At 40.1% G+C, this 12,550-nt stretch overlaps 1 protein-coding gene across 1 annotated transcript in view; it reads left to right on the forward strand.

Moving 5' to 3' along the window:
* Positions 1-5,129: 5,129 nt before the first annotated feature.
* CUNH1orf87 (chromosome unknown C1orf87 homolog) overlaps positions 5,130-12,550 on the forward strand; it is a 67,032-nt gene continuing 59,611 nt past the window's right edge. The window contains exon 1 of the mRNA XM_040978601.1: positions 5,130-5,239. Coding sequence (XP_040834535.1) covers positions 5,130-5,239 — 110 coding nt within the window. The remainder of the gene's footprint in view (positions 5,240-12,550) is intronic.

A 12,550-nucleotide genomic window follows, 5' to 3' on the forward strand; every position in this document is an offset into this window, starting at 1 on the left:
CAACTAACTGTATCACATATGTTACCTTTAACAACCTAAAGTTTAAGAGCTCCTGTGTTAATTGGAACTCTGGATTAACATTAATTAAACAACTCTAAAAATGATCTTGAACCAACGCAAAATTTGTTATGTGTATGAGAGTCCTACAATCTCTTCTGTGTATCAGAATCCTATAATTATTTTCATGCAAAACTGAATTCAGTTTATTTTTCTCCCATCAGATCCATTTTCAACTTTGCCTCCCTCTGTTGACCAGCCTCCTCCTAGTCTCTGAAAAAGGCAATATAACACAGACATTTCCAAAAGCCTTTACAGCTAAATTAACATTCTAGAAACCTTAAGGAAGAGCTATCGCTTTAAGAACTCTGTTTGGCCTGTATAAGGCACAGGGTGTGATTAGTTCTTTAAGAAAATAAGACAGAGGTGATGTTGGCATGAATGTGTTCCCTTACTCCAGGCATCTGTCTCACACAATGACAAGGATTCTAAGTGCTCAACTAGGAGCAGTGTTTATTTAGCCGTAATAGAGAAAACGTGAATGTGGGCCGGTGAATGTGAAGAAATACCCTTAATTGCTCAAATAGAGTAAAAGAAGGAGCACCTTCAGCTATGATCTATGGCAAAACCACAGAGAGAATGAGGAGAGAGAGAAATTAAAAAAATAGACAAACAGATGCTGTCACATTTTTTGGGTTCTTTTATGAAACGGGGTTGATGATTCCATATGAGCAAAGCCACCTGGGTATATTGTGATGCCTCCACAAGTTGCACATGGAACTTAAAATCCTTATTTTTATGTCTTTGCTAACTTAGTTTCCAAATGAATCAAGGGCATCCCTTGAAAGGGACATTTTGATTGTTGAGTAATGGGATGGAATTACGCTGAGAGACTTGCACAGACTCCCAGCTAACTCAGACCTAAACTTGTTACTCTAGTTGTGTCACAACAGAAGCAGCACTTTGGTTGACAGCACACAAGTGCTCCATGAAAGAGACAGGAAAGATGAAAATCTTCACATAATAGGGAAAAAAAACTCTAATAGCTAACGCGTTCATTGGAGTCTTTTCCAGAAAATTTTACTGTTTAATTTTTGTTCTATTCCCCCTTCATTTAGTCTAAAGATGTTTACAGAATATTTGACCAAGAAAGTATAAAAATCTATAGAACGATGTCGCTGCTGTAATACATTACCACACATTTGTTTATAATCGCACGTTTATTCTCTTACAGTTTTGTAGACTACATATCCAAAAGTATCAGTCGGAGTAGGCTAAAGTCATGTGATCAGCAGGGCTGGATCTTTCTGGAGATTTTAGTACAGAGCTTTTCCAGTTTTACGAGGCCACTTGCATCCACTACTCATTAGCCCTACTTTAGTTCACAGCCATTCCATTGTCACATATTCTATTGCTTCTCTTGCACTGAGCCCCTCTCCCTGTCAGGACATTGTGATTACCTTTAGGGCACCTGAAGAAGGCAGGATAATCTCCCCATCTGAAGGTTCTTAAGTTAATCATATCTACAAAGCTTTGACACAGAAGATAGCATTCAAAGGTTCCAAGGTCAAGATACAAACATGTTGGTTATAAACATCCTCGGGGAAGGGGGGAGGATGTACAGCGCATTATTCAGCCAGCCACACACAAGCCTAATTCAAGAAGATTTAGCATTTAAGGTAGACAAATAACCACACTCTTATAGAAATATACATGTATTTCTTTAAAGAGAGAAGCTACAAATTATACATAGGGTAAATGAATCATTATCAGAGTCTGAAACCCAGTTTGGCTTCATGACAGATAGTGATAATAGTTAACATTGTTTATTATTTTTCAGACATTGTTCTAATCGCTTTATTTATGTAACCCAGTTTGTCTTCATTGTACAGAAGAGGAAAGTAAGGCACAGAGACATAAAATTACTATCCCAAGATGAGAATGAAGTAGTATGACTAGCGTTTGAACACAAGACATACAAGTCCAAGTGTACCCTCTCAACCAACTGATCGTTGATCATTTGAGATGAAGTTTAAGAATAAGTAGGAAAGCTGACACAGGATGAACTGGAATAGCATGGTAGGAACAGAATGACAAAAGAACAGACACAGAGAAATGAAAGGCAGATTCACTCCACCAACTAGACAAGCATCAGTGGAGTGTAGCAAACCTAGTAGCGGCAGATCCAGCTAGCAATGAAATGCCCTCAAACCATGAACAACTTTCACGGCTGATGAGATCTTAGAGACATGAATCTGTGAGAATTGGGCCTTGGGAAGACCGATCTCACAGCACTGGAAAGGGTGGACTGCAGGAGAGAACGTGTACTGCCTTTTCTCCTCTGCTCTCACCGCACTTTGTGTATCACCAAGTGTCAAAGTGTGTCTCACCCACAACAGAGTGAGCCCCTGGAGTGGCAGAAAGTGTGCCACTCATTTCTGGCTACACAGGCTGATAGCTGAGATGGTAAATGATGAAACGATACAACTAGAGGGTCTGGGTTCTAAGGCAGCTGCTGCTCCTGCGGAAACCGTTAATCACATGCTTTTGAAGTTAAAGCACCTTTACTCACATTCTCCTGTTGCCACTTAGCTGAATCAGAAGAGCCTGGGAGTTTAAGAGATGCAAATCCGTATTCAAATCTTGTCTCTCACTTATTCTCGTTTTCTTTGCCATCAATTAAGATTATTGCATTTGTAATCGTTATCTTATGAGGTAGCAGCTTGCTTAGGGAAGGCATCTGGCACTGACATGTTGTGGATGGCACTCAAAATCATTATTATATTCTTATTTCATCACCAACTCCCTTTTGGGTCGACGGTGCATCTTTTTATGGAAGAGGAAAATGAATCTAAAAAGAAAGGATTTCCCTACCCCATTCAGTGGAGAAGACTTGATTCAAATGGATACAATCAGATTCCCAGCTATTCAGAAAATCTTAGAAAGGGAACGGAAGCCTAAGAGGGAAGGCTACTCCCCGAGGTTCCGGTAGATGTTTAAGAAAGTGTGAAGGCAAAGATTTTTCAAGATCCGGGCTCTGTGCCAGCCAACAGTCACTCCCTAGACTGGGACTGAAGGCCCGCCCAGGCTTTGGTGGGTCTGTTTGGTTCCCGCCCAGCAACAGCCTTATGCGTCCTTAGCAACCAGAGAAGTGCAGCCTCCGCCCCCAAAGCCAGGATCCTGATTAACTCAGTTCCTAGGTTCGCATCACCAAGCCCCGTTTGGATCCACCGGTTCTCTGCTCCTGGGCTTCTACTGGAAGACGCAGACTGCACACCTGTGAGCTCCGGTGGGCTGGAAAACGTAGCTGCAGTGGTAAGACTGTCATCTTCTCTCTCCTGGAAAAGTTCACGGCGGCCAGCTGTGCAGCTGCTGAGCCGGGAGAGGAGCGCCCCTCACAAATTCTAGGCTTTGACTTTTACAAAGTTTCCCACAGGTTGCAGATCCGCAGGACCTCACTCCCAGAGTAGATCTTCAGGGCTGTTCACACACAGTGTGAAGCTGGGGTCTTAGAAAGACTAGAGGACTGAAAACAGTTCTATCCTTCACTTTCTACATAACCCTGATCAACTAATACATGCTCCGTAACCTTGGCTTCTGAATTTGTAGAACCAGGATTTGCATCAAAATGATTTCTAAAGGGCTTCCAGTTTTCAAAAGGCTTTATCAAAGAGTAGTGAGCTGCTGGCCAGATTTAGAGAACTTTCTGTTACCCTTAGCATGTTCGAACCAGCAGTGCTTATTTTATGCAAAATCTCAACTTAAGATTCATTGGATTCTTGCAAAAACTGCAAGCACCCCCTCCATCCAGCAGACACAGCTCCTGCAAAAGCACGAGATCTCACTGCATCCTAAATTCCCAGGAGCACACCGGAACCATCCCAGTTCTGTAAAGGAGGAAACTGAGCACCAAAGCATTCCAATATGGAATATTCTTGTCTACTATTGAAGCCCCAGTCTGCTGGGGGACCTCACGTGATCCCACTCGATGTCTTATAGGGCAGAGTCCACTAATGCCTCATTAGATTTGTGTGGGTGGGCTGCAGGCTCAGTGTATCATTGCTTCTGTGACTAAGTTAGGTAGATTCATTACAACTGTTTCATCAACTGTGAAAGAACAATAGTAATCAAGAATGTTTTACTCATACCTTTATTAGAAGGAATAAAATACAGAGATACTGTAGGTATGAGGATGGAAAAACGCCACTTCTTTGCTTTGGGGTACTAAGTGAATCTGAGATTCAAATTTATCAACACACACACACACACACACACACACACACACACACACACACACACACAAAACGCCAATTGAATTAATACAAGTTTTACTGGGCCTATGAGACCGTGTAAGTAATAAGGAAAAAAACAAAATGAGTTACTTAGAGTCTGATATAAGAACAGAAAGTTGTCATGAAACAACCAAACGATGTGGGAGGATTAAAAGCTACACATTAACATCTATCCAGAATTATTCTGTCTCAACTCATCTTCAAAGAAAAGAATAGTGCATCTTTCACATGCGAGCTTTCTCTTCAGCTGTATGGAAAACACACAAAGATCAAAATTGTTTTGTACCTCCTTTTTATAAAATGCTATTTCTCAAATGTATATTTGTATATGTATACAATATACATATGCATGTATTTGAAACTCAGAGTTACAGAAGAGAGAGAGGGAGAGACAGATCATGGGAGAGCACTTCCAGTCAGTGTTGTACTCCCCAGAGGGCTGTAAAAGTGAACTGCAGGCCAGGCCAGAAACAGGAGCCAGGAACTTCATTAGCGACAGCCATGTGGGTGGCAGAGGTCCAAACACCTGGGCCATTTTCCATTGCCTTCCCCATACCATTAGCAGGGAGCTAGGTCAGAAGTGGAGTACCTAGGACACCAAAGACGATGATATGGGATGCCTTACCTGGTGCAGCACAACCCAGCCCCTACCAAATGCCTTTAACTTACCTGCTCAATGTATCAAGATGGTATGTTTGTATCCTTTGTTGGTATCACACATGGTCTTGCTATTACTATTTTTGTTGCTGACAAGACTGTTGTAGTTGCCTAGTTAAATATCAAGGGAATGATTTGCTTATTTTTCCACCCCTCAGATTGGAATAGACTGTGTGAAGCATCATGTCTTTGCCTTGGAAGACTCCTCCCGGTAACTCAGACACAATGCCTGAGATCGGGGTGAAAATCATTGGAGGTAAACATTTCCGATACCTCGTGGAGAAGCCAGACATGTAAGACATCTGTTTGAAAAATTTCTGTGTTGCTTTGCTAATAATGAATTTTGTGTTTTTTTTAAACCCAGAAATTTACATTTAAAAGATGCAATCTGTGGAAAATTAAGTCATTAAGATGCTATAATAGAAGTAAAATAGTGTTGATAACTTCCATGTGCAAGGTTTTCCTGGTATTTTTCAAGTTTATAATTCCCTATACTCCTTAATTACGTTGGCTGATTTTCCGAATAGATGGGAAATATGAGCATTACAACATTTATAAATATTAATGGAGACCTGCAGCTTTTCCTCATCTGCTTTGTAATAGGCCACAGGAAGTAATGGTTTGCTTTTGGCGGTTGTTTGTTTGCAAAGAGATGGGAGGCTATTAGTCAGTTTGTTGTAAATTAAAGGAGTGAAAGATAATGAATCATAATTTGTAAGGTTTTTCACTTCCTCCTGCTCATGTTGGATCGTCCCACCATACAGGGGCTTTCAGTGCATGTTTAAGATATTTTTCTTCCCTTCCAAACTCATCACAGCCACACTGAAGGGAAAACATGCATTAATCTCAGATCCAGGTGAATATTTGTCTCAGGAAAATGTGAGCAGCTCTTTTCTACAGACTGTTAATAATTCACTAACGAGAAAGGGTACCAAACCTGCCTTTCTTACAGTAGGCCTTGGCTAAGTTATACCAAGTCAGTAGTGGACATTCCCCCTGAGATTGCTTCCTATTTGTGAGTTTGAATCAGCTCTGTTTCAGCAAAGCCTTTGACATGGAATATCTGAATTGATACTACTGGTCTCAGACTCTACATCTGTAAATTGGGTATAAAACAACTACCATATAGCAGGGTTATTAGGAAAATTGAATAAGAAAAAAGTATGTGGCTGTTATTATTGAACCCTGAAGAACAATTTTTAACAGCTCTGAAAAAGAGGACACACCAGGTGACAGAAGACAAATATCCCCATTTCCAAAAAGAAGAATGGCTAAAAAACCAGATTAGCCAACAACAACAAAACCCAGAATTAAATGTGTAAAAACAAAACATGTAAGTGATAATTACTAAAATTTGGCAAATGTTGCCTTGACCCAGATTATTGCAATCTGCTTTATTTTCTTCACTGGTGAGTCACACCAGCCCAAGTAAAAGGAATGATTTTCTGAGCCTTCAGGTACTTTCTCACAAAGTCCTGAAACAAAGCCGAAAATTGTCTCCTGAATGCTATTATGTCAGGTCACTTATCAACATGGTGGTGGTGACAACCTGTTGGATATGGGGAGAACATGTGTGTGACCCTGTTCTCACTCAACAGTTTTTAATCAACTTCCAAAAGGAAACAAAAAATCATTTTATAAATGTACATGCTGCAGAATGCTGAGAAAACCTGTTAGGAAAATTAAAATGGTATAAAACCAACAATATCAAGGCATCAGATAAATATGCAAAATATTTCTTTAGATAATGTGAATGTTCATGGTTATATGGAATCAGTTTTAGATTTTTCAAGAATTTTTAATTACTTTTAATAGATTCTTTATGGCTTGTGGATGCAATTCTAGAACATAATTATATTTCCTTTCTCCCTCCATGCCTCCCTTGCTCCATCTTTTTCACTCACACCCCCCTTCCTTTTCCTCTTCTTTTTTTTTCTTTTGGAAATAGCATCATAACAAAAAGAAAGAAAACAGGAAGATGAATGCATGGGAGAAGAGAGAAAAGTATCATTTTGCTTCAGAATCCGCACTATGAAATACATAAAATGTGTCCAGTTTAGTAAAGTAAGAAAAAAAAAAAAACTTAGTTCTTGAGTATTAGGCTGTTTACTACAGTGGGTAAAGCTACTGTCTATGGCATTATCATCACAAATGGGCACCAGTTCCAATGCTTGCTGCTCCACTTTTAATCCAGCTCCGTGCTAATGAACTTAGGAAAGTGACTGAGGACCCAAGTGTTTCGGCCCGTGTACGTAAGTGGGAGACGTGGAAAAATCTCTGGCTTCTCCGATTGGTTCAGCTCTGGCCATGGTGGCTATCTGGGTAATGAATCAATGAATGGAACATCTCTCTGTCTCTATCTTTTTCTAGTTCTCTCTAACTCTGTCTTTCAAGCAAATAAACAGATGTTTAAAGAAAAATCACCGAATAAGAAACTTAGCTAGTAAAAAAATAAAAAAGACCCTAGTTTATTGTGAATACAGACAACAGCTATAAACAATAAGTGAATGGAAAAATAAACTTTGCCTGTGCTTGAGCTCTGAATGTGCCAAGGGTATCTCGAGAGAGGGAAGTGGAGGCCAACCATACTCAGTACCGAGTACAGTGCTTTACTCTGGTTGCCACTTTTGAGAGGAGATCCTCGAGTATTAAAACTTTGGGAAGTAAAGGACATTACAGAAGGTCCAGGGTGTAAAATATGACCCAGAGGAGCATTCAGAGAATTTGAGGGTTTGTTAAATAGAAAAGAAGTTAGGCTCACGTCAGCCCATGAGAGGATATCAGTGAATAAAAGCTACCTCTGTTGTTCTTTCCAATGCCAAAACTTGGGGTCTGAAGCGTTGTGTCCACGGATATATTGCTATAGGATTCCTGTTGCTAAACAAAGGGGAAACCAGCTGCAAGTCTTTATAGGGCAGGGTAAATATTTGCAATACTTCAAATATTTATGATTAAACAAGGAAAGATATGATGTTTTCTCACATGGCTTCCTGGAAATCATATTTTGTCATTTTTTAAATCATTACCCCTTATAATAAAAATTCTCTAAAATGTATTCATAGTTTTTTAAAGTTTATATATTTTTATTGGGAATGCAGACTTACAGAGAAAAATATCTTCTATCTGCTGGTTCACTCCAGAAATGCCGCCATTGGCTGGAGCTGTGAAGATCTGAAGCCAGGAGCCAGGAGCTGCTCTCAGGTCTCCAACATAGATGAAGGATCCCAGGGCTTTGAATCATCCTCCACTGCTTTCCAGGCCATAAGCAGAGCACTGAATGGAAAGTGGAGCTACCAGGACACAAACCATCACCTGTATGGGATGGTAGTGTTTGCAGATGGAGGATTAGCCAGTTAAGCTATGGTACTGGCCTCGGAAAAGCTAGATTTCCAGTATACGGAAATCTTTGGCCATGTTGGAAGTTGTAGCATCTTATTCTGGAGCAGAGGAGCAAAGAAGAAACTGCTGCTTTATGGACTGTTAGAATCTAGTACAGCCATTCACTGGAACAGAAACTGGGTAATCTAGCTGATAGCTAACCTAGCATAAATGCATTGGATGCTTTTTGCTAACTTATTTCCATATTTTCTGAGCCCAGATGCCACCCACTCAGAAAGGACTTCTGAAAATACCCCTTGTGGTTCAATATATTGTTCTCACCATCTTCAGTTTTTCTCATGGTATTCTCCTGATTTGAATGACCCATGGTTATCTGCTTTGGAGGAACTCATCACTAGAACTTTAGGTATACTATTGTATCCCCAAGGCTTGAAACAATGGAATTCACTTAATATTTGTGGAAAGAATGTCAACAGCTCTATGTATTTGCCAATTGCTAAAACTATTAAAATTAACTTGTAAAAAACATTGAACACATCATTAGGGTTGGCACAATGGCTCACTTGGCTAAATTCTTACCTTATAAGTGCTGGCAACCCATATGGGTGTTGGCTCATATCCCAGCCGCTCCACTTTCTATACAGACAAGAATCCAAACGAAAGATGACAGTAATGGCCAGTTACAATAACTACATAAATTCCAGATAAACTTTATTACTTAAAACTTCAAATATCTACTTACAATTTTTGTAAGAAACAACTGACCATAATACCTTAGCTTTGCTTTTATTGCTGTTTTTTACTATAAATTTTTCATACCTTAATATTGATGGACTCAGTATCTCCTTAGAACTGAACAGTAATAGAGCAGATATCAGAGATTGTGATCTCCATTTTCACAAGCTCACAAGTGGATACCAAGTGATGCTTTAGGAAAATCTGTAGTCAAGAATTCCAAACATTGAGCCTGTAAACACTGTTTCCCACTTGAAACGCTGTATCTCAAAAAGTATGATAAATAGTCAAAATGTAAAACAAAGCGCTATTTACAACATGTATTATAAAAAAGTTCATCTTAGAGAATCAAGATGGCGGAATAGGGTAAGGACAGAGAATATTAGCCAGAGTGAAGCAGAAAGGACAGATTCCAGGAAATAGGAGAGGACACTGACAAAAGAAGATACCCGGAGACTCTTTGACATCTGGAATCATCGGAGAAAATGGAATGATGTAGCACTGACCAGATACCTCAGTGGTATTCAACAAGTGGTGATCCCAGTCCCACCAGCAGCCAGATGGGAAAGGGAGTTCACCAGGAACTCAGGAGGCGAATTCAGGCAGAGAACTGCCTGTCCTGCTGATTTGTTTGATCTGATCAGGTGGTGCCAGAAGCAAGTAAGGGAAATCCCAGAATCTATGGAATTGTATCATAAAATAATAATAATAAAGTGAAAACAAATGTATCCAGTGGGCCAGTACTGTGACTTACCAAGCAAATCCTCCACCTGCAAGGGCCAGCATCCCATTTGGGTACTGGTTTTCGCAGCTGCTCAGCTTCCCATCCAGATCCCTTCTTGTGGCCTGGGAAACCAGTGGAGGATGGCCCAAAGTCTTTGGACTGTGTATGCATTTGGAATACCCAAACGAAGCAGCTAGCTCCTGCTTAGGATCAGCTCAGCTTCAGATGATGTGGTTATTTGGGTAGCGGACTAGCAGTCAAAAGATCTTTCTGACCTTCTCTTTGTACATTTGCTTTTCAAATAAAAAAATTAATCTTTTAAAAAGTTATTTTTAGTGTATTTATGGCTCTTACAAATCAACAAGAAAAGGTCCCAGTGCAGTAGCCTCGTGGCAGAAGACCTAACCTTGCATGCACAGGGATTCCACATAGGCACCTGTTTGTGCTCCAGCTGCTCCACTTCCCATCCAGCTTCCTGCCTCTGGGCTAGGAAAGCATTTGAGGACAGCACAAAGCCTTGGGACTCTGCACCCACATGGGAGACCTAGAAGGAGCTCCTGGCTCCTAGCTGTGGATCAGCTCCGCTCCAACCATTGCTGCCATTTGGGGAGTGAACCAGCAAATGGAAAATCTTTTTCTCCATCTCTCCTTCTTTCTGTAAATCTGACTTTCCAATAAATTCCTGGTTCAAGTTTTAGCACCCCACTTCCAGTCAATCTCCTTGCTTATGGCTTAGGAAAATAGTCAAGGATTGTCCATGGCCTTGGGCCCCTGCATCTATGTAGGAGACCACAAAGAGGCTCCTGGTTCTCAGCTTTGGACCATCCTAGCTCTGACCATCGCAGCTAGTTGGGGAATGAAACAGCACGTGGAATATTTCTCCACTTTTTAGTAAAATAAACAAACCTTTAAAAAGAAGAGAAATAAATAATAAAATTTTGGCAGCAATGAGATTTTCTTTTTCAAAAAGCCACTTAGAAATGTGCTTATGGGGCCCGGCGCGGTGGCGCAAGTGGTTAAAGGTCCTCGCCTTGCACGCCCGGGATCCCATATGGGTGCCAGTTCTAATCCCGGCAGCCCCGCTTCCCTTCCAGCTCCCTGCCTGTGGCCTGGGAAAGCAGTCGAGGATGACCCAAGGCTTTGGGACCCTGCACCCACGTGGGAGACCCAGAAGAGGCTCCTGGCTTTGGATCGGCATAGTATTGGCTGTTGCGTTCACTTGGGGAGTGAATCATTGGACAGAAGATCTTCCTCTCTGTCTCTCCTCTCTGTATATCCGCCTTTCCAATGAAAAAATAATAAAAATAAATCTTAAAAAAAAAAAGAAAAAAGAAATGTGCTTATGAAAGAACCAATTTGGGCTTAGAAAAATTTGGTAAAAAAGCATATTCATATAATAATTTTCTTCAAAAGTACAAGAGAATTTTGAAAACTTGATGGAAAATTCATGTTATAAAGCAAATGAGCATATGTTTCAATTTTCAGATCAAAGTAAACTTAACTTTTAATTCTATTTTTTTTTTTACTTTTTGAGTAATGCTTCTTTCTATACATGCAAAAGCTTTGAAAGTGCATATAGTTTTGCATGCATCTCAGCATGTATCTATGATTCAGTTCTGTATGAATGGATATACTGGTTTTCTGTTGAAGTCTCATCAGAAATCAATTCCATGCTCAGGTTAGAATGATTCACAGAGGCTGTAGTCATAAAGACAGCAATCACAAAGATGTATACTCGTTGATAGAAAGCAGCAAGACACAATGCAGGAACAGTGGGCCAACAGCTTCAATGCTGGTACCAGCACTGGATCTGAAAACATACAGTGAGAGAGATACTACTGTAACTAATGGGGGAGGTTGGAAAGGCAAATTCCTGAGCCTGAGGAACTGTATCAGGAAAAAAAAAAGAACTAATGGAAGAATCTTGTAGCTTTGACCATATTGAGATAAACAGTGGCCTCTGTCCAAGAGGCATATGTAGCATGAGTCAACCTTGTAGGAGGGAAATATCACCTACAAGGGTTACCTATTGGCTAAAACTAACTGCAACGATAGGACATAGGAACTGTCGGAACAGTTCACACTCGTCAGCTTTTATGGGTGGAGACATACTTAGTTAAGTAGCAAATCTTAAAATTATTAAAAGTACAGAAGCAAAGTCATTAATTGTATATCCATAAAATGAAATACTTCCTGGACTTAGGTATTTAAGTGTTGTTGAAGAGATGTAAGTATGAATATATAAGATATATACCATACATTTTCAACGGGAACCATTTTTAAACAGTTGTAAAGATGTACAGTGTTCTTTTGCTTTAAAAATAATAAACCCATGACCTCGTATATCCCTTATTTAGTTCAGCCCAGTTAAACAAGGTAATATAAGACTGATTATTGTTCCCCATTCTCACACACTAAGCGGATGCATGCAGCAGTGGTACAGATAGAACGCTCTCTGTGCTGCATCCTCTCAGAGTATGAATGGAACACCTGGTTCACACACTGTAACATGACAAGTGGTAAAGAGGCCAGGCAACTGATCATTTTGCTTAGACTTGCAAACACAGAACAGAACAAAATGTAAGTGTGAAAAAACACAAGTTTTGAGCTGATCAGGTTGACTCAACGATTCAGAAGACTCAGCCTGCAAAACCTTTGGAAATAATTCACCCACGGATATCATATTACTGTCATATGTTGGGTTATGTCTTATTTTATTTTCTGTAATCTTAGTAACCCTTCAGAATTTGACTCAAAAGAATCCTGCTTTCTCACAGCATATTTTTCATGCTAACTCATCTGTTTC

Source organism: Ochotona curzoniae, unplaced genomic scaffold (genome assembly GCF_017591425.1).
Source record: "Ochotona curzoniae isolate NIBS_2020 unplaced genomic scaffold, NIBS_Ocur_1.0 contig_291, whole genome shotgun sequence".
Lineage (NCBI taxonomy): Eukaryota > Metazoa > Chordata > Mammalia > Lagomorpha > Ochotonidae > Ochotona > Ochotona curzoniae.